General features: G+C 47.0%; 1 protein-coding gene across 4 annotated transcripts; it reads right to left on the reverse strand.

The window, feature by feature from the left end:
• GTPBP1 (GTP binding protein 1) lies at window positions 1-27,641 on the reverse strand. 4 transcript variants are annotated; one of them, XM_054031427.1, is made up of 13 exons: window positions 27,224-27,640; window positions 26,472-26,583; window positions 24,300-24,480; window positions 23,180-23,528; window positions 22,171-22,294; window positions 11,746-11,860; window positions 11,139-11,283; window positions 10,803-10,985; window positions 4,855-4,990; window positions 3,794-3,972; window positions 3,092-3,292; window positions 2,444-2,485; window positions 1-2,027 (listed from the first exon to the last, which is right to left on the reverse strand). In XM_054031427.1, exons 1-13 carry the CDS (start codon window positions 27,461-27,463, stop codon window positions 1,935-1,937), a joined length of 2,100 nt encoding a protein of 699 aa, XP_053887402.1. In that variant the 5' UTR covers window positions 27,464-27,640; the 3' UTR covers window positions 1-1,934. The 4 variants fall into 4 exon arrangements, with proteins under 4 accessions (XP_053887402.1, XP_053887413.1, XP_053887434.1 ...); XM_054031438.1 differs by lacking the exon at window positions 2,444-2,485 and having other exon boundaries at window positions 27,224-27,639; XM_054031459.1 differs by lacking the exons at window positions 1-2,027; window positions 2,444-2,485; window positions 3,092-3,292; window positions 3,794-3,972; window positions 4,855-4,990 and adding an exon at window positions 6,798-7,255 and having other exon boundaries at window positions 27,224-27,641.
• Between the last annotated feature and the right edge of the window lie 209 nt (window positions 27,642-27,850).

Here is a 27,850-nt window from a genome sequence, read left to right on the forward strand (position 1 = left end):
TTTAACTTAGAACAAACTTTTTATTTTATACATCACACCAGTCTCAGTGATCTCTGTATGCTGGTCACAACAAAAAGGAGAGATCACCACCTCCTTAGCATGAATTTATGTAAATCCTCTTCAGGCCCTAGGCTTCCCTCTTTCAGTTGGAGCACAAGGAATGAAGAAAGAGGAAAACAGGCTCAGGAATGAAGAACGCCTAGAGTTCTCTGCCTCCCTGAAGAGCAGTGAAATCAGATGCAGTTTTAATGCTACTAGAGGGCCTGGGCATGAATGAAGCAGGCCCCCATATTTTGCTAGCAACACGTCACACTCCTTCACAATTGGGGTGCCATTAATAGTGTGGCTACTTATGATTTCTCCCCAGAGAGCTCTGGCAGTTAAGCAACTGGCTCAGGAAGGACCATGCTCTATCTCCCCACTTCCATTCGATTTGCCCTCAAAGATGGCTTTAGGCTTTGTCTCGCTAGTTAACAGCTTCCCAAGGTGGAGGCTCTCTGAAACAATGAACAGTGACTCACTTCATTCTGAGTAGAAAGTGATTGCTCTGCCTCTCCCTCAAGATATCAAGCATCCCACTAGTCAGTGGAGGATAAGCATTATCCTCTAGGGGAGCTCGTCTTTTGAAGAGGAAGGGGTGGGAGAGGAGAGAAGAACAAGTTGGGAGGTGACCAGCTACAAAGCCTGAGGTAAAAGGACATGATACTCATAAAATAAGTCACTTCAGAAGGGGTGTCCTGGAGGGCCTACCCAAGAAGCTAGAACTGTATTTAAAAAAAAAAAAAAAGAGAGAGAGATAAAATCTCCATGGGCTTCCCAGGCTGAAAGTGCTTCCCTAAGGTTGGTATCAACTAATCACTTTCCCCTTCTGCAAAGAGTGGGACTGACCACTGTTACCACTGCCATGGCAAAGCTTGGCCTGCGAGTTCCAGGAGAGAAGGGAGCACTTGGAGCAGGCAAAGTCAAATGAGGGTGGCATTTGTTTTCAGTCTCCAGGCCCAAAAAGGCTATCCCACTTGTGATCACCGTCTAGTCACAGGGGAGACTTATGCTGGTCGCAGGCTACACAGTGTTCCTATACCACAGAGCAGTCTGGAAACATTCTCACTATGTCACTCTGCCGCTAGGACCTTGAGGGGTGGGTAAGAGTTGTTCCAGCATGCATTGAACAGAGTTTAGAAGAGGAAGGAGGATGAGATGGGCAAGTAACCTCTGTACTTAATCCCACCTCTGATTAAACTTGTACCAGCTATTGGCCTTATATTTAGGGAGGAGAGGGAGAAGTATTAAGAACAAAAATTTAAACATACCTACTTAAGGTCAAGGATCTCTCTTGAATTCACCTTCCTCTTTAAGGTCCATCTGTTCAGTTTTCTGCATCTCCCTCCAAATTGCAGTCACTGCCACATTAAAATTAACCCATTTAAAAAACAGTTTAAGACCGGGAGAGTCCAGAACTCATTTGGCACCTTTCCGGAGAGTGAGGAATTGCTGCCCCCTATAACCACCCACCATTCAGCACATTTTAACCCTGGAATTTCAGGTCTTCTAATGCCAATGGACTGGGGACAGTGTAGAAGGTTAAACAGACAAGACCAGATGGGGAAAGGGAAGCAGCCAAATGGCTCTTCTCCAATATATCTGGATTTTCCTCTCATCTTCATGCACACATAATATAATAAAGACTAAGAGCCCAGGTTGTACAAAAGTGTGTTGGGGTAGAGGGAGGAGGAAGGTGTCAGTCGATCAGTTCCACGAGTCTTGTCACCTTCATTAGCTTATTATAAGTTACAACCCCTCTGTCATTCCTTGGGAGGGAAGGTTCTTCTGCAGCAGATCAGCTGGATGGGTTTTGGTTTAAGCTGCTCTGGGCGTCTTGGCTAAGAAATGGAGGGAGGGGGAGAATTCCTCAGAGGGTGGGGGAAAAAAGATATTCAGCAGCCACTGGCGGGAGTCACACAAGCCCCCTGAGACTTCACTTTATGGCGTTGGCCCCCACGTCGCCGGCCCCCTCCTCCAACCTTCGACTGGAAAACAAGAAGGGGAATTTTAGTTTGTGATGACCCCAAAAAAATCAAAGTGACAAACACAGAACTGAGGCAAGTGTTCTACCTGCACTCTCACTGCTAGGGCATCAGGGGAGCACCTCTTACATGATCAGTCTCCTACTATTGCAGGTAGCAAGGAGACAAGCAGAAGCTGGTAAACTTTAGTTCTAGTCTTCTGGGGACCCAATTTACAGAAGCTCTGAACACTTAACTCCTATGAAGTCAATGGAAGCTGAATGTGCTCAGAATCTCAGAAATCCAGGGCCTGGGTTTCCATATTGTGCGTGATGGAAGCAGAAAGCCTCCACGATTGTTTTGCTGACGTGACTCTGTTCCCAGACTCAGGCCGCAAGCCCACTTGTTATCTCAAATCAGCTGTCAGGGTGCAAAAATACCTTATTGCCCTCTCGGTTGTGGGGCTCTTCATCCAGTGCAGTCTGAAGGAAAGCAGCAGGAAGAGAGAAGCAGAGATGAGCAAGAGCACAGCCACACAAACACCCAAGGGACAGGGCAAAAATACAGAGCAAGCATAAGAGGCCGGGAGTGCAGCCCTTTATCCACAGTGACACCGCAGCGAAGAGGAGACAGAAAGGCATACAGAGACATGAACTGAGGGAAAGAACGCTGTCTCTTTCCAAGCCAGGCTCTGTGGTCTAAGTGTGATTTGACCAAAGGGAAGTGACAGCTGGCCTAATGCCCTTACTTGGGCTGTGAGCTCATTGTGGCAGGTGCTATGTGTTTGCACAGCGCCTAGCACAACGGGGCTCTGGCCTACAACAAGGGCTCCTAGGCACTGCACTGCCTGAATACAAATGTTCCATTGAGAGGACAAGCTGCCATCAATCAGCTGTCAGGATTTTCTCAGTTATCAGGGGGTCTAGTTCTTGCTGGGGTACTGCCGGCTGTACCCATATAATTTGTCATTGCCAAGTGAACAGTCCCAAGAAGGGGGAGCAATGCAGATGTTTTATGGGGCTGAGACAATCAGCTGGCAGGAAGGAGAATGTGATTAGCCAGAAGATACTTAGATGTCTTTTGCTAACCTGTGCTTGCAGGGCACTAGAAGGTACTGCTGGTGTTGCTCCTGATGAGGTGGCATCATCCCCCACCAGGGCCCCCCCAGCCGCTGTCCCACTCTGGGGCACACCATCCTCTCGTTTCGTAAGGGGTCCCTTTTTTGTTGACTGCATCTTGATCTGCTGGGGCTTGGAGTTCATTGGAGAGTTGTTGGTGGTCTGGAGTAACTGCCGGTTACAGATGGAAGAATACACAGCATTAAAATGGCAGGGCCAGCCAAGCAAGGTTCAAAACTTCAGGGTTTCTTGAAAGTGAGGAGTGCTTAGAGAATTACTTCCACTAGCCATAAAGTGAACTATATAGCATCAGCCCACGGTAGCCCACACTGGCCCATCAACATGCCTCAGAGCTTCCCCGGAGATGCTATGTAGGGCTGAGAGGGGTGTTCAGTCTCTATGGCACAGCCAGTCTCATGTCAGGGGACACCTGCCTTTAGAAGACAAAGACACCCCCAGCCTCCCCACCCAGTCAGTTTCACACAGGCCAGATGGCCATCAGACTGCAATACACGCTGGTCGCCACTAGCCTGAGTCTTGCTTGAAATTGGCAACTAAGATAGTGAAACTATATCCTCCCAATTCCCAGATTCTCCTACTTGTCTCCTCATTGTAGGAATAAAGGTTTACTGGGAAAGCAAAATGGCAAGGGTATGGCTCCTCGGCCTTTACCTTGGTGATAGTACCCACTGCTTTGGTACGGCCCTCACGAAAGACCAGCCGCTGGTCTATATGCAAGTATTCAGGGGTCTTGATGAAGCGGAAGTGCACTGTAGCTTTGTCCCCTGTCCGTAGGCAGTCCTTGTCCATGCTGAGGATAGTGGCTGTCTGGCGGATACTGCCACAATGCACTGTAAATGATAATGTACCAGAGGCTCTCAAGTACGAAATGCCACTAGTGGAACAAGCCTCAGATTAGAGTCCAAGGTCATTACTGCTAATCTATCCACAGCACATTTGAGTTCAGAATGAAAATAACCTATTGTATTCTAATCAGCGCGAAGTTGACGCTACAGATGCATTTGTTTGCTGCTCAGAAACGAAGCTAAATATTGGATACTGCAGGGGGTCTCACACTGTTCTGCACTGGCTTTCCTGGTGATCCACGCAATGAAACATTAAGAACCAAGCAGCGGGGGGACCGTGGTATTGAGAAGAACAGAGTATGTCTACACAGACAAGAAAAACCCACAGCAGGCCCGTGCCAGTCAACTCAGACTCGCACAGCTGTTCCATCACTGTGTAGACTTCCAGGCTCGAGCTGGAGCCCAGGATTTGGGACCCAGTGGGATGAGAGGATCCCAGAGCCAGCCCAAGCCTAGAAGTCTACACAGCGAGGTAACAGCTCCTCAGCCCGAGCTCCACGAGCCAGAGTTGACTGGCACGGGCCAGCTGTGGGTTTTTCTTTGCCCTCAGTGTCTCAGGCAGAGTTTGTTGTGCAAATGATGAAGCTAGAGAGCCACTGGGCTACAGACAATGCTGACTCCTGGTAGCCACTGTGTAGGCTTTCCTCTTCCCAAGCACACTGGTTCTTACTGGCAGCAATCCTTGCTCTTCTAGATCTGCTCTCTCACCCATAATGGAATTGGGGAAGTTAATACAAGGAACTATGCCCTACATCTGGATAAAGCAGAAATCACAGGTGGATTAAGCAGCCTAAGGCTAAAGCAGAAGTCTGCAACTGTGAGCTGTTCAACTGGGATATAAGGGTCAGAGAAAGCTGCTACACCTACCCATGGCCTGATAGCGTGGGCTGATGGTGGTGGGATGATGCAGCACCAGAATCTCTGCTTCAAATTCCCAGGATGCTTGTGGATTCAACCGGCAGGACACCATCACCATGCCTTTCCGGATGGAGGAACGCTTGATCTAGGGAGGAAACAGGAAAAAAGACAAAAAGAGAGTTAAGAATCATGCTTACTACAAAGAATAAGTTCATTTCTTTCACTCCTTTCATCCAGAGGGATCTCAAGGCATTTTACAGATCAATGAGTACTCACACCCACTGAAATGCAGCCACCTCTGGGATGCAATGTGATAGCTATTCAGCAGCATACAACAATGCTATGCAGGGGTTCCAAAGAATGACTGCAGCTGGAACTTTTGAAGAAGTTGTAGATAGAAGGAGGGGATTACCCAAAATTGAATTTTGGGCAGGACACTGGGGTTAATATAGCTACAGTTGCGAAGAGTGCCATAGGCATCCTATTTACCTGTCATTCAGAAAGACACTCCTTCCAACAGCACAATGCCAACTAGCACTATGCTAAAGGCTTGTTTACACAGTTTTTACTATATCGGTTTGAAACCAGTGCAACACCACTAGTATGGATGCAGTTATTCTGGTATGAGGCACCATTATCCCTACACTAGGGCTTGTACCAATATAACTCTTTCGGTAAAAAAAACTAAAGTCAGACTCCTAGCTGAAAGGTAAATTGGTGCAAACACTATGTATAGACCAGGCCTAGCACATTAGCTCAGTTCTGACAAGAGTGATTCCTTGCAACACTTGTATTTAATGAGCGATCTCCTACAAGTCACACCTGCTATTTTAAGACTGTCTGGTGAGAACACAGCTCAAGATAAGGGCACAGAATTATTAGACTGATGAAAACTCTTGAAAAGGGAGTGGGGTGTGGAATATGGTCCACTAAGGCCTGGTCTACACTAGGCGTTTATGTCGAAGTTATGGCCGTTACATCGAATTAACCCTGCACCCGTCCACACTGCGATGCTATTTAGTTCGACATAGAGGTCTCTTTAATTCGACTTCTGTACTCCTCCCCGACGAGGGGAGTAGCGCTAAATTCGACATGGCCATGTCGAATTAGGCTAGGTGTGGATGGAAATCGACGCTAATAGCTCCGGGAGCTATCCCACAGTGCACCACTCTGTTGACGCTCTGGACAGCAGTACGAGCTCGGATACTCTGACCAGCCACACAGGAAAAGCCCCGGGAAAATTTGAATTTGAATTCCTTTTCCTGTCTGGCCAGTTTGAATCTCATTTCCTGTCTGGACATCGTGGCGAGCTCAGCAGCACTGGCAACGATGCAGAGCTCTCCAGCAGTGATGGCCGTGCAATCTCTGAATAGAAAGAGGGCCCCAGCATGGACTGATCGGGAAGTCTTGGATCTCATCGCTGTGTGGGGCGATGAGTCCGTGCTTTCCGAGCTGCGCTCCAAGAAACGGAATGCAAAGATCTATGAGAAGATCTCTAAAGACATGTCAGAGAGAGGATACAGCCGGGATGCAACGCAGTGCCGCGTGAAAATCAAGGAGCTGAGACAAGGCTACCAGAAGACCAAAGAGGCAAACGGACGCTCCGGATCCCATCCCCAGACATCCCGTTTCTACGAGGCACTGCATTCCATCCTCGGTGCGGCCGCCACCACTACCCCACCACTGACCGTGGACTCTGAGGATGGGATATTGTCCACGGCCGGTTCCTCGGACATGTTAGGGGACGGGGAAGATGAGGAAGGAGATGAGGAGGACGAGTCAGTCGGCAGCGCTCACAACGCTGATTTCCCCGACAGCCAGGATCTCTTCATCACCCTTACAGAGATCCCCTACCAACCGTCCCCAGCCGTTACCCCGGACACGGAATCTGGGGAAGGATCAGCCAGTAAGTGTTGTAAACACCTAAACATTTATTTTTAACAGAACAGGAATATTAACAATTAAAAGAATGGGTTGTTCATGATTACTTTGCCCTAGGCACTTAACGGTTCAGTCATGGGCAGTGCAAGTTTTGAAAAAAAATCTAGCAATGTCCGGTTTTGCGTGATTGTCTTGCCCAAGCCGCTCTACTGTTTAGTCCCTGCTACTGCAGCTACAGTAAAATGCGGTCTATATGTCCGGGGATAGAGCAGAAATCCTCCTGGGACATCTTGATGAAGCTCTCCTGGAGGTAATTGGAAAGCCGTTGCATGAGGTTCCTGGGGAGAGCGGCCTTATTGGGTCCTCCGTAGTACGACACGTTGCCGCGCCACGAGACAATCAAGTACTCGGGAATCATTGCTCTGCACAGCAGGGCGGCATATGGCCCTGGTCTTTGGAGGCTTTCCCGGAGCATTCTCTCTTTCTCGCTGTCAGAGATCCTCATCAGGGTGATGTCGCTCATGGTGACCTGCTTTGAATTACGTAAGGGGAATGTTAGTGTTGGGACTGCTTTCCCGTTCCTTAACAGAACTGTAACCGCTGGTTTGCAGCCACGTGGTGGAGGCGGGAGAGGGGCAACCTACAGGGATCATTCCCGGGGACAGCCGCGAGGGGGTGGGACAGGGGCAGAGTTCCCGCTTGCCGGATTGCTGGCAGCAGGGACTGACATTGCTTTCAATGTGAAATGAGGCCAGTGCTAATATAAAAGTTTTAAGCTGGCACAAGTCTACGGCTTACCATGTCTGCCTGCAACAGAAATTCCGTTGTGCTGCCCCGCTTCTCAAATGTGCTGTGCAAGACCCCAGGCACTGAATGCGAAGGCCGAGAATTCGACCTTGTGCTGAGTGCGCATGTGATAGGTGCTGTGCATGGTCTTGTTCACAGAGAAAGACTATGTTCTTTGTTCACAACTACATTTATCTTTCTGAGGAATTCACTCCCTTTTTCCCATTCCCACAGCCACATCTGCGACTGTCTCACAATCTAGCCTGGCATCACACTCCCAGAGGCTAGCGCAGATTAGGCGTAGGAAGAAGAGGACACGGGAGGACATGTTCTCGGAGCTTATGGCCTGCTCCCGAGCCCAGGCAGCACAGCAGACCCAGTGGCGGGAGAACTTGTCCCAAATGCACCAAGCACACATGGAACGGGAGGAGAGGTGGCAGCAGGAAGACCAGCAGGCGACTCAAACGCTGCTTGGACTACTGAGGGAGCAAACGGACACGCTCCGGCGCCTTGTGGATGTTCTGCAGGAACGGAGGCAGGAGGACAGAGCCCCGCTGCAGTCCATCTCTAACCGCCCTCCCCCGCCACCAAGTCCCATACCCACCTCACCCAAAGTCCAAAGAAGGAGAGGCGGCAGAGTCCATGCTAACTCTCACTCCACCCCTGCAGAGAGCTCTAGTAGCAGAAGGCTCTCATTCCCCAAAATTTGACAAGTTCTTTCCTTCCCGCCTCACACAAGCCCCCGTCCAAGTTTCACCTCCCAGTTCCATGTGTAGTTGATAATAAAAAATACGTTTCTGTTAACTACTGTTTCCATCATGTTCTTTTGGAGGAGGAGGGGAAAGGGGGTTGGTAATTGGACAGGACAGTCACCTTTGGCAGGGTACATAGGCGGGGGCACATACACAGGTACAGCAGCAGGGCACATACACAGTGCAGTGACTAGTTACCCTAGTCAGTCTGGGAGGTGGTTTTCATGTTATGTGGTGGGGGGTGGGTTGCTCTGTGACTTTGTGGCGGGGGAGGGCAGTTACAGATCTTAAGCGGCGGTCCTTATGCAGGATCACAGAGCCACGCAGCAGGGGATCTGTAACCGTCTCCCCCTGCCACAAAGTCACATAGCCCCCCCATACACACAGTCCCGATCAGGAGGGGTGACAGGCTCCGTTGAAAGAACCATCCCACCACAGCGGAGCCTGTCAATCCTTGAGTTTAGAAGCTTCATTTGCGTCACTACACTACACCCGCTCCGCACCACAGTCTGCGTCCCAGTTTTAAAAAATTCCCGCGAAAACAGTAGTAAAGAAAACGGTGTTCATTAACAAAGTAGAACTGATTTTATTTCGAAACGTGTGTTGGAAGGGGGCTGAAGGGGGTATGTAACTGGATAGGATAGTCAACATTAACTGGGTAAAGAAACGGGGGCATGTTCGGCTTCTCTGTACACAAACTTTAAAGTCACAGGTTACCTTGCTCACTCAGGAACCTAGCTTTCAAAGCCTCCCGGATGCACAGCGCGTCCTGCTGGTCTTTTCTAATCGCCCGGCTGTCTGGCTGTGCGTAATCAGAAGCCAGGCTATTTGCCTCAACCTCCCACCCCGCCATAAAGGTCTCCCCCTTGCTCTCACAGAGATTGTGGAGCACACAGAAAGCTGCTATAACAATGGGGATATTGGTTTCGCTGAGATCACAGCGAGTCAGTAAGCTTCTCCATCTCCCCTTGAGACGGCCAAAAGCACACTCCACCACCATTCTGCACTTGCTCAGCCGGTAGTTGAAGAGTTCTTTTTCACTGTCCAGGGCGCCAGTATAGGGCTTCATGAGCCAGGGCATTAGTGGGTAGGCTGGGTCCCCGAGGATGACTATAGGCATCTCCACATCCCCAACAGTTATTTTGTGGTCCGGGAAGTAAATACCTTGCTGCAGCCGCCTAAACAGACCAGAGTTCCTGAAAACACGAGCGTTATGAACCTTGCCCGGCCATCCCACGTAGATGTTGGTAAAACATCCCCTGTGGTCCACCAGTGCTTGCAGCACCATGGAAAACTAGCCCTTTCTGTTAATGTACTGGCTGGCCTGGTGGTCCGGTGCCAGGATAGGGATGTGAGTTCCATCTATGGCCCCACCGCAGTTTGGGAATCCCATCGCTGCGAAGCCATCTATGATCGCCTCCACGTTTCCCAGGGTCACTGTCTTTGGCAGCAGTACATCAACGATTGCCTTGGCTACTTGCATCACAACAACCCCCACGGTAGATTTGCCCACCCCAAACTGGTTCGCGACTGACCGGTAGCTGTCTGGCGTTGCAAGCTTCCAGAGGGCTATGGCCACTCGCTTCTGGACAGTCAGGACAGCTCGCAACCGGGTGTCATTGCGCTTCAGGGCAGGGGACAGCAACTCACAAAGTTCCAGGAAAGTTCCCTTTCACATGCGAAAGTTTCGCAGCCACTGGGATTCATCCCAGACCTGCAGCACTATGCGGTCCCACCACTCAGTGCTTGTTTCCCGTGCCCAGAATCGCCGTTCCACGGCATCAACATGACCCATTGCGACCGTGATGTCCTCGGCGCTGGGTCCCCTGCTTTCTGAGAGGTCTGTGCTACTCTCAGACTTCAGGCCATCACCGCCGTGACGTAGCCTCCTCGCCTGACTTATCTGCATCTGCCTCAGGGAAAGGTGTATGATAAGCTGCGAGGCGTTGAGAGCGGCCACAACTGCAGCGATGGTCGCAGCGTGCTCCATGCTCGCAGTGCTGTGGCGTCCGCGCTGTCACTGACTAGAAAAGTGCGCGAACTGATTTCCCGCCGGCGCTTTCAGGGAGGGAGGGCGGGAGTGATGGACGGATGACGACAGTTACCCAAAAGCACCCTGGACATATTTTTTTTACCCAGAAGGCTTTTGCGGCTACACCCAGAATTCCAATGGGCAGCGGGGACTGCGGGAACTGTGGGATAGCTGACCACAGTGCACCGCTTCGAATGTCGACGCTTTCCCCGTTAATGTGGACTCACAAAGTCGAATCACTGTCCTTAGTGTGGACACACACGTTCGACTTTGCAATATTGATTCCAAAAATTCGATTTAAGTAAAATCGAACTACTCTCGTAGTGTAGACATGGCCTAAGTTTGTATGGGACTTTATGGTGCTGGTAGATGAACGCTCCCCCTGCCCTCGAGCGTTGGTGGAAGCAGTCTCATTTTAACCAGGATTGGAAAGTATCCTGAAGAAGCAAGGCTCTTGATATCAAGAATTAGGGCAGACCCCTCCTCCCCGCCACACAAACACTCACCTTTTTCAGAGCAAAGGAGGCAGTCTGGCCACCACGCACCTCCTTCACAGGCATGCGTTTGCGGTGGATGGACTTGACAGCAATGGTCAGGAAGTTGCCCAAGGGGTCTGGACCCAGAAGCAAAGTGTCATTTAGCTTGATCAGGCCTCTCAAGGTTGTCCCAGACACAACTGTTCCCACACCCTGCACAAGAGAGAGAGAACCGCCGGTAACTGGAGTCACTCAACTATGCTGTTAGAGCAGTACTGGAATTCCCCCTTCCAGCAGGCCCACCTCCCCACCCCTGGTACAGTCTCAAATGTGGCAGAGAGCCCTTCCTGGCACCAGTCCCCTTACCGGTACAGAGTAAGTGTCGTCTATCTGAAATTCTGCTGGCTCTTCCTCCCTGTAACTTGTTCGGGGAGACAGGAGATTGAGAAACATCTTAAGCAACTCCAGATTCTCACCAGTGACATTGGAAATCTGGAAAATTGGGCACATCCTGTGAGGGAGACAGACAACAGATGGAAGTAAGTTAGTCCCCTCACCTTGATTCAAAGTTCAGGGAGACATCAACATCTTGGACTGAGATAAATACTCCGCACTGGCAGGGGAAAGCTTGGCAGGCAAAGTTAGTTGCAGAACACCTCATATTTGAAATTCTGCAATACTGCATCTAAACTTCCTTCTGAGATTCAGAAAGGGGCTTTAGATTCCTGCACTGAGGTCTGGGCACTGTGCTTCCATCTTATGTGGATAGCTCAGCACAAGCCCCACACTTCTATCTGGGAGAGGACTAAATGGATGGTCAGTCTGAGTTTTCCCTTTATGGAACCGATGTATTATGCAGCAGATGAAACGTTAGTACATCTAAGCTGTGGAGATTTTGCTCCCTATCGTCTCGCCCAGACGCACTCCACCCCCAAACAGGACTAATACAGACCACTCTCTCCACTGCTATTACCTCTCTGAGCTGAAGTTGGAGGCTGTTACAATGACATCATCTTTGCTCTGAACCAGCACCGGGATCTTCCTGCACCCTGGGGACTTCAGAAGTCGCTGTAACAGCTTCAGAGTTTCTTAAAGGGCGAAATGAACATAGTTAGGGCAGCATCTCCCCTCTTTAAAAATTGCCTTGGTCAGATTTCCTGAGAGAGACAGGCACATTTGCCAAAAAATGGACTTGGGGTCACGTCTTCCATAACAGCCAGCCTGCTGACGAGCCAAAACTGTGCCAAAAAAGTATGAATTTGCCTCTATATACATCTATTGAAGTGGAGTCTAAGGCTTGGTCTACACTAAACCCCCAAATCGAACTAAGGTACGCAACTTCAGCTACGTGAATAACGTAGCTGAAGTCGACGTACCTTAGTTCGAACTTACCGCCGTCCAGACCCGGCAGGCAGGCTCCCCCGTCGACTCCGCGTACTCCTCGCGGCGAGCAGGATTACCGGAGTCGACGGGGAGCACTTCTGAGTTCGATTTATCGCGTCCAGACTAGACGCGATAAATCGAACCCAGAAGTTCGATTGCCTGCCGCCGAACCAGCGCGGTAAGTATAGACAAGCCCTAAGTTTTAAGGTTGCTTATTAGAGGTCTGTTTTAAATGGGAATGGATTCATTTAATTGGAGGCGATTTAAATCACTAAATGGAAAACCTCAATTAGATTTCAATCAATCTTTCCATTTGTACATCAGTTATCTTCTAACGAAAGATGACTGCTTATTGTTTTATATCAACCAATCTGATTTACATTAAAACATGTTGATTTACAACTAAATAGACCCTTTATACTAGATTGGGTACACCTTTTTGCGATGCAGGAAGATAGACTATAACAATATACACTTATTCAAGCAATTATATAGCTCAGTATTTTCAGATTCTTCTTAATTGTACATTTTCAGTATGTTAGAAAAAAAGGTCAGTAATACATTGCTTATTGCATCCAAAATTAACTTTAGCTCATGATTTGTGTCAAGCTGCATCAGGATGGCAACTGGAATGAATTCAAACACAAAACAGCATATAACATTTATTTGTATTAAACAAAAAAACGGTAAATGTTTTGGATACATGAACTTAAAAGATGTTTCATATTTACAACCAAATGATTTATTAAAGGAACAGAGGGATTAACTGTAGCCTGTGAAGTAAACTGATTTCAAGTCAGCCTGTGAAATTTTTCAAATATGCATAAGTGAAAGTGACTGGAGCTTAAGTTTCTATTCAGGTAAATCTTTTGAAAATAAGAAAGTCTCCTAAGTTACTTACTCTGTACTTCAAACTTTTAAAGCTAGATCTCATTCCCTCCCTCCTCATTTTTATTCATAGACTAGAAGAGAAAGACAAGTTTTCCTGCTGTTTCAACTTCCAATTGACTTCTCAACTTTGAATTAATTAGTCAAAATGAAGAAAATATTCTTTCCTGCCTGCAGAAGAGGCTACTAGTGTCAAAAGCTGGTTTAGCACTTCAACACACACTGGTTCCTGGTGCTTAGCTAGTGACTTCCACCAATTCCGTGGTGGGATTCTTTTAAAGATCAGCCAACAGGTACTGCTTGAATGGTTCATCACCTCCAGCCCTGAAATTTATTATGGTTGGCATGATTATGGGGTGATTACTGGATGCCCAAGTCATAGCAGCATCTTCGGCAGTTGGGCATCTGTCCTGGAACTTTGGACTGAGAATATTGGCAAGAAAGAGATGGAGTAGGTTCTTGATCCATCCACTTCTTTACTGCCTAAAATTTAACTTTCCTGCTGGGTATTTCTTCCTTCAATGTCTCTTGACATCCTTTCCAAATTTCAACAGCATCAGCAATATAGCTGAAATCTTTCTGCAGTTTGCTCAAGGCTATGGAAATAGGTTTCAGTATATTCAGCATATCTTCTACAGTTCTCTTTAGTCCAATGTTGACTACGCTGGTTGTGAGAGCAGCCTATTTTGTTATGATTTTCTTCACAAAATTGTCATCAGAAGAGGCCAATTCTTAATAAATAGCTCAAAACAGTCAACCACTGAATTCCATCACACATCTTGGGGGAGAATTAGTTTGGATCCTCATGCTTTGTTCAGTGAAGCTGAAGCACAGTGGTTGTTATGAAGTATTCCGCAATGTCAAAAATGTTTTCCTTTATTCCAAAAGTTGTATTTGAGTCTTTGCTAAAAGATGCAATCAAGGAGCACTGCACACCCATATGTTATAAGTTTTAGGTTCCCTTCATTATCTTCTTCTAGATTTCTCATCTTTGCTACATTTACAGCATTGTCTGCAACAAAGCTATATGCTCAACTGTTATGCATCCGAAGAAGTGGGCTGTAGTCCACGAAAGCTTATGCTCTAATAAATTTGTTAGTCTCTAAGGTGCCACAAGTACTCCTGTTCTTCTTTTTGCGGATACAGACTAACACGGATGTTACTCTGAAACTTGTTTAATTTTTGTTCAGTTTGTTATAGTCTTTACTTCTACTTTAAGTATTCTGCTGTATAGGTATTTCCTGATGTGTCAATTTCTGTACAATAACATAAGATGGGGTTGTTGTCTGTCACCCAAGAACAAATTACTGGATCATTGCATACATTGCTCCACCCATCAAAACTCACATTACCAAGTTTCCCTGTCAATGTTTTTTTGCACACTCTTCAGATTTCCTTCTCGTATACTGTATCCAACAACCTTTCAACAGTGTCTGCTCTGCCGGGTGGAGTGCAGCCTGGTCATAATGACTGAGCTACGTCCAATGAAGTGTTTGCTTTGAACAAGCCGAAATGAAGAATTTGTTGCATAAATGAACCAAGCAATCCTTTAATCTATGGAGTTGTTTCATCTTGCTGGAATTTGCTGGTCCTGCTTATGAACTCTTCCATGCATTTTTTAACGCAGTTAATTTACTGTCTGACATGTTTAGTTGCAGCACTGCTGGTGGTATCAGCAGGTGACTCTGAAGTTGTAGACATTGCAGATGGATATTCATAATCTCTTATACCTAAACTGGCCTCTGAAACAAAATGGTTAAAAAAAAAAATCACTCGCTCACTGATTACTACTGAGTGCACGGCTTTAAAAAAAAAATTGTAAATGAAAGATTCTGCCTACTACTATTTGTACCACTGTTTAAATGACAGTTTATTTTAAACCCAGTTTTAGAGAGAAAATAAATCCAAGGATTCTCTAAATCTATTTAAACCCTTATCTTTAACAACATACCAAACAGATTTAAAAAAATGTTTAAGTGCTAAAATTCATAAGTGCCCAATCACACTTTAAACAGAAAGTTGTCACTTAGGATGTTTGATTATACTAAGCAATAAAGAATTTCAGAAGTCCAGCAGTGACAGTAAAAGTGTAATTGATAAATACTCCCACAAACATACCAATTATATTTTGAACACATTTTGAAATTCATAAGTAATCCACCCAAAACACAAATTTATGACAATTTAAGTTATTCACTAGCACATTAAGACATGGCAGGCAGTGCATAAGAAAGATGCAAACTTAAGTTTACTAACCAGTTGATCCAGATTGTTCAGACATGTCCACATCATCATCTTCAAAGTCATTACCTTCTGAGGAGCATTTTTCATAATGTCGTTTCATTCTGACAGCCAGGCCTTGCATCTCTTTGTTGCATTATTCACTGTATTTGGCACATTCCTTTTGTACCCAGGGGTACAGGAATTTCTTGACAATATTCCCAGATATGGTTTTATGACCTGCAGCCATGGCAGATTATTTTTCAGTTCCCAGGTGTTGAAGTCAACACTAGAAGTTGCACTCCGAAGAAAATTGTCTCTTCTTCACAGTATCCTGCTTAGACACCACGGTTGCTCCTTTCTGGTTGCACACACTGTTCCTTCTGCCGTGTTACATAACTCACCCGCCCTCTCCTACCCCGAGAAAAACAAAAGAACTAACAACAATCCAAGACTTCTGTTCATGTAACCCACATGCCTTTTGCACGGTAGTATTTTACTTGTTTAGAAAGAGAGAGGGAGGCAGTTGAAAAGTTAATGGATTTCTGTTTGTATCTGTCTATGTACAAGGAGACAGAGCGAGGCCATTTACTTGAAGTGTCCAGAACCACCCAGAAGCAAGGACAGGCAGATACTGGGCATATCAGTGTTTTTACATGAGCTGGAGAGTAAGTTTGCATGGTGAGTGTTGTCAAATATTCATAATTTGAGAACTAACCCAATTAGCACTCAGGTCGAGAGAAAAGTTATAAAACAGGAGTATGAGTAGGGCCCTACCAAATTCAGGGCCATGAAAAATGCATCATAGACTATGAAATATGGTGTGTCATCCCCCCCAGTCCGTCCCCCCCCAATGAAATCTGGTCTTTTGTGTACTTTTACACTATTCTATACAGATTTCACAGGGGAAACCAGCATTTCTCAAACTGAGGATACTAACCCAAAAGAGGGTCATGGGGAAGGGGAGTTGCAAGGTTATTGTAGGGGGGTCGCAGTATTGCCACCCTTACTTTGGCTCTGCCTTCAGAGCAGGGTGGCCGGAGAACTTCAGCTGCTGGCCAGGCACCCAGCTCTGAAGGCAGCGCCCTGCCAAAAGCAGCGCAGAAGTAAAGGTGGCAATACCATACCAAGCCATCCTTACTTCAGAGTTAGGTCAGGACCCCTACACTTACAACACCGTAAAATTTCAGATTTAAATATCTGAAATCATGAAATTTATTATTTTTAAAATCCTATGACCGTGAAATTGACCAAAATGGACCATGAATTTGGTTGGGCCCTAAACATGAGGCCACAGGTAGGCTTAGCAGATGATCCTGAAGAACAGGGTGTGGCACTCTGTACCTCAAAGCAGCACCCTAGAACTCCCATATTCACCCATCATACGATGATACATTTCATACAAAGCATGCCACGTAAGATACCATATGAAAGATCATAGTGTGCTGAAATCCATTGTTCTGTCAAAATATGTATATCATGTATATGAAGCTGTGAGATTCTGCTATATGGTTGTTACTGAACTAAAATAGGGGATGGTGGCATCATTCTTTGACTTTTTCCTCCCCCACCTATGCCGGAAGCAACAAGAATGCTGGGAAAACGAAGTCTTTAACTGAGGAGACTGGACCCAGGCTTAAAGGGGAAGCCTATGTATTAAGAACTGTAACATCTAGCGGAGTGAGAAAACTGCTTGATCCAAATCCTGCCTAGTCTAATAAGGTTTAAGATTTAGACTGTGCACTTACCCTTTTTGTTTGGTAACTATCTCTAACTTTTTGTGCCTACCACTTATAATCACTAAAAATCTAGCTTTCTGTAGTTAATAAATGTGCTTTATATTTTACCTAAAACAGTGTGTTTTGGTTGAAGTACTTGGGAAACCTCAGCTCAGTTTACAAAGGCCAGTGTGTGTCCTCTCCACATCAAGGAAGCAGCAGACTGGATAATAAACGTACATGGGTCAGGCTTCTGACTAGGACAAGATGGTACAGTTCTGGGTACAAGGCTGGGGGCTTGGGAGATTTGCTGGTACCTTTCTCTGTCTGATTTGTGAGTGGCTCAGGTAGCATTCATGCAATCTAGCTGGGTGTGAGGCTCCACATGCTGTTATACTGAGTGATAACAGTGCCTGGAGGGGTTTGCTGCTTGTCACTAGCAAAGCATTGGGAGAGACAGCCCAGGCTGGAGAGTTAAGGGGACAGAGCGGTACTCAAGTTCCAGGTTGTACCCCAGGGATCCCATCACACAGGGATCATATAAATCAGTTTGCCATGGAAAAAATGCAGAATGTGTGTTTTACAGATAATCTTTAGTTTTTACATTTGGTGAAAAAATAAAAACATTAACTAAATTTTACTGAAAGTACCCGTATCACTTATTCAGTGCTTGCAACCTCCTTCTCTTGTGGTTGATTTTTGAATGCACTTTAAATTTACATACTCCAATAAACTGCTTCTGGTGAACAGAGTTTACTCAACAGCGTAGAGCATGGATCAGCAACCTTTGAGAAGTGGTGTGCCAAGTCTTCATTTATTCACTCTGATTTAAGGTTTCGTGAGCCGGTAATACATTTTAATGTTTTTAGAAGGTCTCTTTCTATAAAGTCTATAATATATAACTAAACTATTGTTGTATGTAAAGTAAATAAGGCTTTTAAAATGTTTAAGAAGCTTCATTTAAAATGAAATTAAAATGCAGAGGCCCCCGGTCCGGTGGCCAGGACCCAGGCAGTGTGAGTGCCACTGAAAATCAGCTTGCGTGCTGCCTTTGGCACGTGCGCCATAGGTTGCCTACCCCTAATGTAGAGGTTCATGTTTCAATGCATCTCACTTCAGCCTCCACAAGTAATTAAAGTTATGAAAACATGCTGAAAACTTTAAAAATCACCCCTAACAACCATGTCATTGAGTTTGGGAAGAACAAATTACACATTGATAGCAATGTGCTGTTCTGTACTGTATGCAATAAGGGTGCAGATTATGTTCGAAGGCAGACAATGGTAGAACAGATAGAAAGCGCCAAACTGAATGAAAAGAAGCTAAAAAACAAGAGGCTGAAACAGCAGGGCCAGCACGAACACTAAAAAGAAACAACGCACTGTGACTGGACCATTCTATTAATTTTATTATAATGATTGGCACAGATAAAGCAAGTTTGAAGCCTAAAATTGTGACTATATCAATAAAACAGTGTTCAACTGATGCCTAGCCATAATATAGGTATCTCATTTAATTGTGGAAAAACATGGATTTAGATTTTTTTTTTTTTTAAATCTCTAAACTAGAATCCCTGCTGATGAGATACATGTTACTGTCTCCTGAAGTCAGAGGCCAGGTCCAATGGGTGGGATGACTGCCACAGGGTTGCCAGGAATCAGGTTTTCAACAGGATTGCCCAGGCAAAAAGGGACGCTAGCAGTCCCCAGCACAACTGATCGGGCTGTCAAGTCCGGGCAGGGGCACAGCGGGGCTAAGGAAGGCTCTCTGCCTGCCCGCCCTAGCTCTGCATGACTCCCAGAAGTGGCCAACATATCTGGCTCTTAGGCGCAGGGGCAGCCTGGTGGGCTCCGCGCACTGCCCGAGCGCCAACTCGGCAGCTCCCATTGGCTGCGGTCCCAGCCAATGGGAACTGTGGAGTCCGCACCTGTTGGCATGGGCAGTGTGCAGAGGCCCCTGACCCCTCTGCCTAGGAGCTGCAGGGACATGCCACTGCTTCCAGGAGTTGCACAGAGCCAGGGAGCCTGCCTAAGCCCCGCTGACTAGAGTCGCCGGAGGTAAGCGCCACCCTGCAGGAGCCTGCACCCTAACCACCTCCCCAGGTCAAAACTCCCTCCTGCACCTCAACTCCCTTCCCAAAGCCTGCACCCCAGCCCCCTGCCCCAGCCCTGAGCCCCCTCCTGCACTGTGAACCCCTACAGTCCCCACTCAGAGCTCCCTCCTACACCCCAAACCCCTCATCCCCAGCCCCACCTCAGAGTCCGCACCCCATCCCACACCCCTTGCCCCAGCCTGGTGGAAGTGAGTGGGGGGCAGGGCAAGGGTGTTCAGTTTTTGGCAATTAGGAAGTTGGCAACCCTACTTTGCTAGTGTCTTGCACAGCCCCTGCATCCCCAACAGGATCAAGCCTTTAATATGGAGCACAATCTGTTATGCCATGTTTATAAAATCATTTCAGGAGAAAAACGTTCTAGCTTTTGATCTCCAGCCTTCAACTTAAGAGTTTTTGATAGAGGCTCACAGATTCAGCATATTGTTTTTATTTAAAATGATTTAAGTTTAGACCTTCACCTTCTGTATTAAATTCAGATTTCATTTTAAACAGGTTTATTTTTAAAAGAAATAAATATGATTCCCCACCCACCCCCCAACCAAGTCATTGATCTTTAGCCACTTGAGTTTTAAACAAATCAAAAAAAAAAAAAAAAAAAAAGAAAAAAAAAAAAAAAAGAATTTGACCTTCCTCAGTTTTCTATGATGAGCTGAATACTAATTAGTGGGCAGAACTAGAGAGTGTTTCAATTATGACTTGCTTTTGCCATGATAGGACAGGACAGTCTTACTTATGCGTATTAATTACCACAATTCCACAGAAGCAAGAGGGGAGCAGAGATTATCACAAGAGCAAAATGAGGTCCAGATAGGGGACATGCAGGAGTCAGTGTTTCAGGGCAGAGGATTTGGCTTTCAGATCAGATTCCTGCCCTCCCTCTTCTCCTGCCACCGTGGAGCCCAGTTTTTAGTCCAGTATCTTGCTTCCAGAAGTGGCCAAGACCCAACACATTAATGAAAGGATCTACTACAACATAACTAACTATTGTGTGAGGGAAAACAAGGGGGATGGTAAGGACTTTCTTAAGTGGCAATTCGTTTATATTCCTCAATTGTCATCTGATCAGATAACCATAACCAGGCTGTAATTAAGAAAAAGCAACCCTAGGAGGCTAGTGTTTTGGCTAAGGAGACACCGACATCTGCCCATGTCATCTGTTCCTCATACAAATCTCAAGGTAAAGGGGCCAAATCTTCTACCTTCTATTCAAATTAGAACATCTACATCCTTCTCTTGGCACAGTAGTGGGCTCGGAGATAAAAATTCTCAAAACGTCCGCTCTCTTACCCTAAACCAAATAGGCTCCTCCCTCCCCGTTACTGGCTTTATGACTGGGCTTTCATTAGTTTGCCAAATATCTTTTACACCTTCACTTCCTAGGATTTATAGAAGATACTGCTCAGTGTCCTGTTTACTGAAAGCATCTTCTGACAGATTTATGCAACAGGCAGATTGCTAGTCTTCCTGGTTCTCAAAACTTCTCAGGCACTTCTGACCAAAAACACATCACTGTTCCAAGTAACTAGAGCCAAATCCTTATGGGCGAGGAACAAAATCAAAGTAGGAGCAGAATTCAGGAAAAGAGGCAGCCCACATCCCTCTGTTTTGATGCACACCACTGGAAGTGCCTAAGCAGGTCACTTTTGACCTTCAAGCAGGAAGCAGAGCAAGAGCTTTCAAATTAAAAATTAATATCCATCCCCCACACCCCAACTGCAGGCCTTCCCCCCTTCAAATTTAGATACCAAGAGAAAAATCCCAACTCCAGCCTAAAGCACTTGGCTGCCTCTCCCCAGAGAGCCTATGTGACTGCCTGCAGTTGCAATCTCTCTTTAGGGACCATTATATTAAGTTTATTAATGATTTACATATCACTGTGCACAAGGGATTGCATCCAACTCCACGAGTTACCACAGCTCTCCAGGAACTACTGTGTGGGTGATTAAGGTGAATCATACAACACCTCTCTCTCTCGACCCTGTGTCCAAGGGATCCCCTAACCCTTATGGAAGTGCTGGAAGGGCTTTGGTTTACTATGTAGAACCCCATAAGTGTGACAAGTGACCTCTACCAAGCTTTAAAAAGTAGGGCTCTCCCTAGCTATTCTGGGGCCCTATGCAGCCCCCCCTGTGGGGGGGAAGGGGGCAGGAGCTGGCCCCAGGCCTCTGTGAGGGGGGCAGGAGGGAACTGCGCCCCCCCCCCCCCAAGCACTCACTGGTGGCACGGCTGGGGCTAGGTCGCTGCACTTCCCACGAATGAAGGCCTGGCCCCGCTGCAGTCCTCGGGAGCGGAGGCAGAGCTTGGGCCATGGGAAAGAGACTGGGCAGGGGCTAGAGCAGCATGTAGCTGCGCAGGGCCCAGGAAATTTGGTGCCCCAAGTTTCTTGGTGCCCTATGCAGCTGCGTACTTTGCATATGGGTAGGGACAGCCCTGTTTGAAAGAGTTTGTATTAACATGTGTTAATATGGTTTCCTCTAATGATTTTACCCTGAGAATAAATGTATTTTGCTTTATGAAGTCTGCTTGGTAACTGGAGTACATGGTTGTAGCCCCTGGAGAAAAGTTAACCACAGGTGCTGGACCCCAGTCAGATCTGCTGGGGAAATCACAGTAAGGCACAAAGTGAAAGCAAGCATAAATCCCCAGTCAGGGGAGGGTGGGGGGGTGGAGAAGAGAAATCTCTGCCCAAGAAAAGTGTTCAGGATCCTGGCCATCATCTAAGTGGGTGCCATAGAGGAAGACCAGGAGAAGGGCCAAAGGTTTAGTTAACCCTGACACCACCAGCCTAATTAGGCAAAACCCCACAGCAAACACTGTATTGCTGCACAACTAAGCAATCCAAACAATGGAGGTGACAGCTGTAACACAAGTGAGGGAACTGTCTTGGGGAAAAAAAAAAAAAAAAAAAAAAAAAAAAAACCGACAATTTCTAGAATGTATTTGAGCTACAGCCTAAGTATGAGGTGACTTCTGTCAGCCCTGATTCACCATCCCAGCTGAGGGGACACTGGCAAGTCAGTGGATACTGAGTGTTCTGAGGACAGAGGAGCAGTTGCTGGCAAAGATCCACATTTACCTTGCAGGATGTTGGCAGGACACATGTCGATTTTTGTCACCACGACAAAGACTGGAACATTGAGTGCCAGCGCTAGGCCCAGGTGCTCCTTGGTCATCCCAACAATCCCAGCATTGCTGCCAACCTGCATCAAAAAGTCATACAACTGCAGGTAGCTGGATCACATAGGATAGTTTGGCCAGAGTATGCAGTAGACCAGCGGTTCTCAAACTGTGGGTCAGGACACGAAAGTGGGTCATGACTGTTTTAACAGGGTCTCCAGGGCTGGCTTACGCTTGCTGGGGCCAAAGCCCACGGGCTTCAGCCCTGGGTGTCGGGGCTCAGGTTACAGGCCCCCTGCCTGCGGCTGAAGCCCTTGAGCTTCAGCTTTGCCCCCACCTACCTCAGGTGGTGGAGCTTGGGCTTTGGTCCCCCCACACAGGGTGGCAGGGCTCGGACAGGCTTGGGCGTCGGTCCCCGCTCCTGGAGTCGTATAGTAATTTTTGTTGTCAGAAGGGGGTCACGGTGCAATGAAGTTTGAGAAGGGGGGAGGGATAGCTCAGTGGTTTGAGCATTGGCCTGCTAAACCCAGGGTTGTGAGTTCAATCCTTGAGGGGGCCCACTTAGGAATCTGGGGCAAAATCAGTGCTTGGTCCTGCTAGTGAAGGCAGGGGGCTTCACTGTCCCTTCACTTCAAGGTCCCTTCCAGTTCTAGGAGATAGGATATCTATGGCTATTGAAGATCCCATGGCATGTCTCAAGAGCAGGGACATAGCCATGGAGTCCTGGCCATGCCACTATATTGGGAATTATATTCTGTCTACTGAAGCTATTAGTTATATTACCACAGTACCTAGGACACCCCCACCTCGCCCCCATCATGGACCAGATATCCACTGTGCTAGGTGCTGTACAAAACACAGAACAAAAAAAAGAGTTCCCGCCCCAAATGAAGTCATCCACTTCTCCTCTGTACTAGTATTTTACAGCTTTGAACAATGGCATATTGCACTGCTTGACTGCCACTTACCATAAGCATGCAGAAATCTGGTAGGTGACCAGTCATGCCAAACACTGTGGTCTTCAGGTACTTCTCATGCCCAGCCAAGTCAATGAAAGTGATGACCTTGGTGGATTTCTCACAGATTTTGGTCCACTCCAGGCTGCCACCATGGCTGTCAGGCTTGTTCACCACATTGCCCTCACTGTCAAAGCCCAAGATGTCATTGCCCACACTGCTGGTACGACCCGACTCGATCTCATGCTTGTGGCGGAAGAGCTTTTGCCGTGCAAAGCCCCGGCCATTGTCCAGCTCACCATGCGTCAGGACACCCAGCAATGTGCTCTTTCCTGCATCCACATTGCCCACCACTGCTACCCTACCAGGGAGAGAATAAAGTAATCAAACACCTGGGAAAGAGTTTTGAATGTCAGCTTGGTCTTCCCTTAGAAAAGTTTTTCATGTTAATAGAAGCTGGCGATGGGTGCCGGTGACAGCACCAGAACCCGAAATCTGTTCTTAGAGTTTGCACAGTACAAGCAACAACATAATCCAACTTAGAGGGACACTTTTAGGGAATTCATGTATTAATACAACAACATCTTTATTGATGCTGATGAGGATGGTCATTGTGGCAGCATGAGTGATGCGAAAACCCAATCCACCTGGAACTGTACTGAGACTCCCAAGTCATTTTTATACAAGGCATCAAGACACCCATCAAGAGATCACTTAAGCATTAGGCTGGAACTGAAGTGGTGACTGATAAGCAAAAGATTCCATATTCCAGTATCTGACTTATTTTAAAGAGCCCACTCCTTGCAACGGCCCCAGAATCCCCTGCAATCACAGGATGAAGGAGTCCCCAAATAACTCCTTGATGGATCAGCAGAGAATCCCTGAAGTGCTCCCAGCCCAGAGAAAACCCAAACAGAGGCTGTCACTCAGACAAACTTTTGAGCCAAGAACAGGAGTGCAAAGTAAAGATCACTGCAGACAGCTTGTATAAAAAGAGGAGGAAAAAGATGTAATTAGCAAGGAGTGTTCAGACAGCTGCCTTTTCTGGGTTCATACAACACCCAAATTCAAACCACCACTTGCTCAGATCAAAGAGATGTGGCTGTGATACTGCCTAACCCTGCCGCCTCACCTGACCTCCAGGAAGTCGTTGTCACCCACACGTTTCCGAACAAGGTAGTCGCGCACCTTGCCCCCTGCCTCCTGGTGCTCCCGCAGAAGTATCACATCTGCCTCAAGCTGCTCTGCCATGCTCTTCACTGTGGCATAGGATGCTTCCATATCTGCCTCACTCAGACCATATTCAGTCCCATCTAATGAGAGGTTGTGAGGGGGAAGGGAATAAAAGATTAGCAACACTCCCCAACAGCTTGGAGTAAATGTTAATTTTATTCTCTCTTCACATGAACTGCCTATAGCACTGATTACAGACATGGGAAAGACACCAGTCAGCCTATAGAAACACAGGAAGAACGGCCTATTCCTGAAGAAAACTTTAGGCTTAATTTTAAGACTCAAAGGAATTAAAGGGCCACTATCAACAGCAAAAAAACAAAACAATAAATAAATCCTACTATCTGAGAGTACTTTACCTACTAGAGTTACAAGCAACACCCAAAATCGCTGAAGGATTAGCATCAAAATTCATATATTTCTCAGTTTGCTTACTTTGTGCATTTAACAGCACTCTGGGTATTTAGTCAGTTTCCCCATCTACAGCCAGATACTCTATTTGTCTTTCACACTGCAACAGGGGAGAGAAAGTGTTTTTTAAAAAAAAAAAAAAGGTTACCAGGGGATGCAGTGGAGACGATAATAGTTCTTTTCAGAAGCTAACATGTTTTGTAAAACTGACTAGATCTCAAGTCTAGTTTTTCTTTAAATTATTAAAACTAAAGAAATTCAAAGGAGTCTACATGGGTTTGGGGGATTGTGGCTATGATATGAAGTCTTTCTCCTCTAGGTTACTGGTTCCAATACAACCCCAGGTTTGTATACAAAAATGCATATTTCCCTCTTGGGGAGTCTTAACCCAGATCTTAGCAAGCAAATGCCTATCTCTAAACAAATCACAAATTATCCTTATGGGCAGTCTCAGCAGAAAGCACAAGGACTGAATCAACCAACTGAACTTCCCTCCCTTGGCATGGTTATTCCCTGCATCAGAGATACAGAAAATAGATAGGACTGATGTACATGGGAAGCTTGACTGAACACTGTCAATGTTCTCCCTGTACTGCAGGCATAGCAATTGAAATTAATCAGACTAGTGGTCTATCTAGTCCATTGTCCTGAGAGACAGTGGCTATTTCCAGATGCTTCAGAGGAGGTGCAAGAAAATCTGCAGTAAGCAGTTATGGGATAACCTGCCCCCTTGCAAGGTTTCCTGCTAATTGTTCCATATCTTGAGGGTTGGCTTTGGCACTGAAATATACCCCTTCCAAAACTTAGTAAATATTAAAAAAAAAAAAACTTTTGACTCTGGATATTAAGAATACCCATGTACATATCCAACTATTTTGAAACCCACCGTGCTCTTGGCCTTAGTGACATCCATGAGCTAATTGTGCTTTCTATGAAAGAATGTCATGCTCTAGAGGTGTCAAATTCAGTATTTTTCATTAGCACAATATTCAAAAATGTGATTTGTAAAAGAGAACGAACAAATGAACAAGGGGCACACATATGAAAGCCATGTTAAAGGATCAGGTGTGAAAACCACAAATATGCAAAGTCAGGTGGCTGCTGCCACACCTAGGACATGTGACATTAAAGGTATTACATTTAGAAACAACAAAAAGGGAACTGCTTTATGTACTATAGACAGCCTTCAGCACATGCTACTAAGGGGAGTCAGAAGCAGCTATTTTGGTTAAAGTTGATAGTTAAATATAAAGTGCTTCTAACACACCCCTGTGAAGTAGGGAAGTATTCCCAATTTACAAATGGGAAAAAAGCAATGACAGAGGTAAAGCAGACACTTCAGAACATGAAGGAAGTATCAAGACTGAGATTATAACTCCAGAACTCCCATCACCCAGTACTGTGCTCAGATGCCTTAAAATGTGTTTGGAAATAAGAGTGGTTATCAATAATATTTATAGTTATTCCAGATAAAATAATAATAGGGTAACCCAATTATGTTTCCAGGCATACTCACCAGCAGGGCATGCCCTGCATGTGGTATTATATTGGGGAATGGAGTGGAGGGAATCCTACTTTCCTCCGAAGCATCAAATTAGATAACTAACACTTTCTTGTAAAGTTAGTGTTTGCTCTTGCTTCAAAAGGAAGCTATACTCACCTGATCCTTGTCCAATTACATAGATGGTCTCCCCACATCCCTCATCCATTCTCTCCCACATCTGCTGGAGCAGGCTGTCATACTGTTCCGATGTCGGACTCACCATCACCAACTAGAGGGAAGATCAGACACCCAGGTTAAACACACTGCCTGGGACAATTTCCTAAACAGCGCTAGATAAAGTACAGCCAAGGTGCTCTATGTGGGAAGGGGGCTCTTTCAAAGGCCCCTTTCAGTCATTTTTGACACGTTTGTCAGTTACACCATAGGTCTCCTCCCCACCCTGCACAGCAGTATTGGAGAGAGACGTACTCACCGATTATGAACGTTGAGCTGCTTTTAACCATTACGAAGTAGGGGGACCAGCACCTGGGGCTGCCCAGTGAAAGATCCCAGCAGGCGCCAGTTTAGGGGGAAGAGCAGCAATGGGCGGTAAATAAAAACAAGTTGCCAGCTCCCAATCCCCGCAGAGCCACAGCCCGGAGCCGGGCCGGGCGCTCGGACCAGGACACCTGTCGCGCGGATCTTCCTGCCCGGCCGGCCGCCTCCCCCAGCGGCGGCTGCCCCCCAACCTCACCGCCTGGGTGGGGCGGGACCACCCCAGATCCCCGCGCTCGAGGGCACTGGCCGCTACCCCCACCGGACACCCCCACAAGCCTCCCGCTCCCCCGCCAGGGACACGCCCCCCCCGGCCGCAGAAAGAAGCGAGCCCAATTCCCCAGCAGTCAAACGCCTCCCTCGCCCGGGCCTACCTTACTGGTGAGGTCGAGCTCGGGCTCCCCGTTGAGCACCTCCCCGTCCTCGCTGCAGTCCGAGCCGAAGGCGGCGCGGCGGGGTCGGGCGGAGGCTGTCGCCTGGGCCGCCCCGCCGGGGGAGCTGGGCTCCGGCGCGAACATACAGGCCGGTACCGGGAAGCCCTCAATGGGCGAGCGGCTCCGCTCCGCCGCCATTTTCCCTGCTGCCCCGGCCGCCTGCACCCGCCTCATCAGCATAGCCCCACCCCCCGGCTCCTTCTGCCTGGCCTATGCGTTAGTACTCCCTCGAAAGCCCGCCAAGTGGCTTGTTAATAATTAATCAGACACCCCAGCCAATCACCAGGCAGCGTTATGAATAATTACGCAGAACAACTACAGCCGTGCTCATAATATTCATAAGCCACGCCCCCAAGTCAACGCTTCCCGCTGTAGACCGGAAGGTAGAAGGAGGGTTGCCAGGTCGACTCCTTATATCCTCACAAACACAGAGCGCGCTCTACGTGTTAACTGCCTTGTGACCAATTGAAGAGGAGAAAGGCATGACGAGAAACACTCTGCGCCAATCAAACAAGAGATTTAGAAAGAGGGGTGGGCCCTGAATCTCCGCCTATCATGGGACAGAGA

The sequence above is a fragment of the Malaclemys terrapin genome, chromosome 1 (genome assembly GCF_027887155.1).
Source record: "Malaclemys terrapin pileata isolate rMalTer1 chromosome 1, rMalTer1.hap1, whole genome shotgun sequence".
NCBI classification, from domain to species: domain Eukaryota; kingdom Metazoa; phylum Chordata; order Testudines; family Emydidae; genus Malaclemys; species Malaclemys terrapin.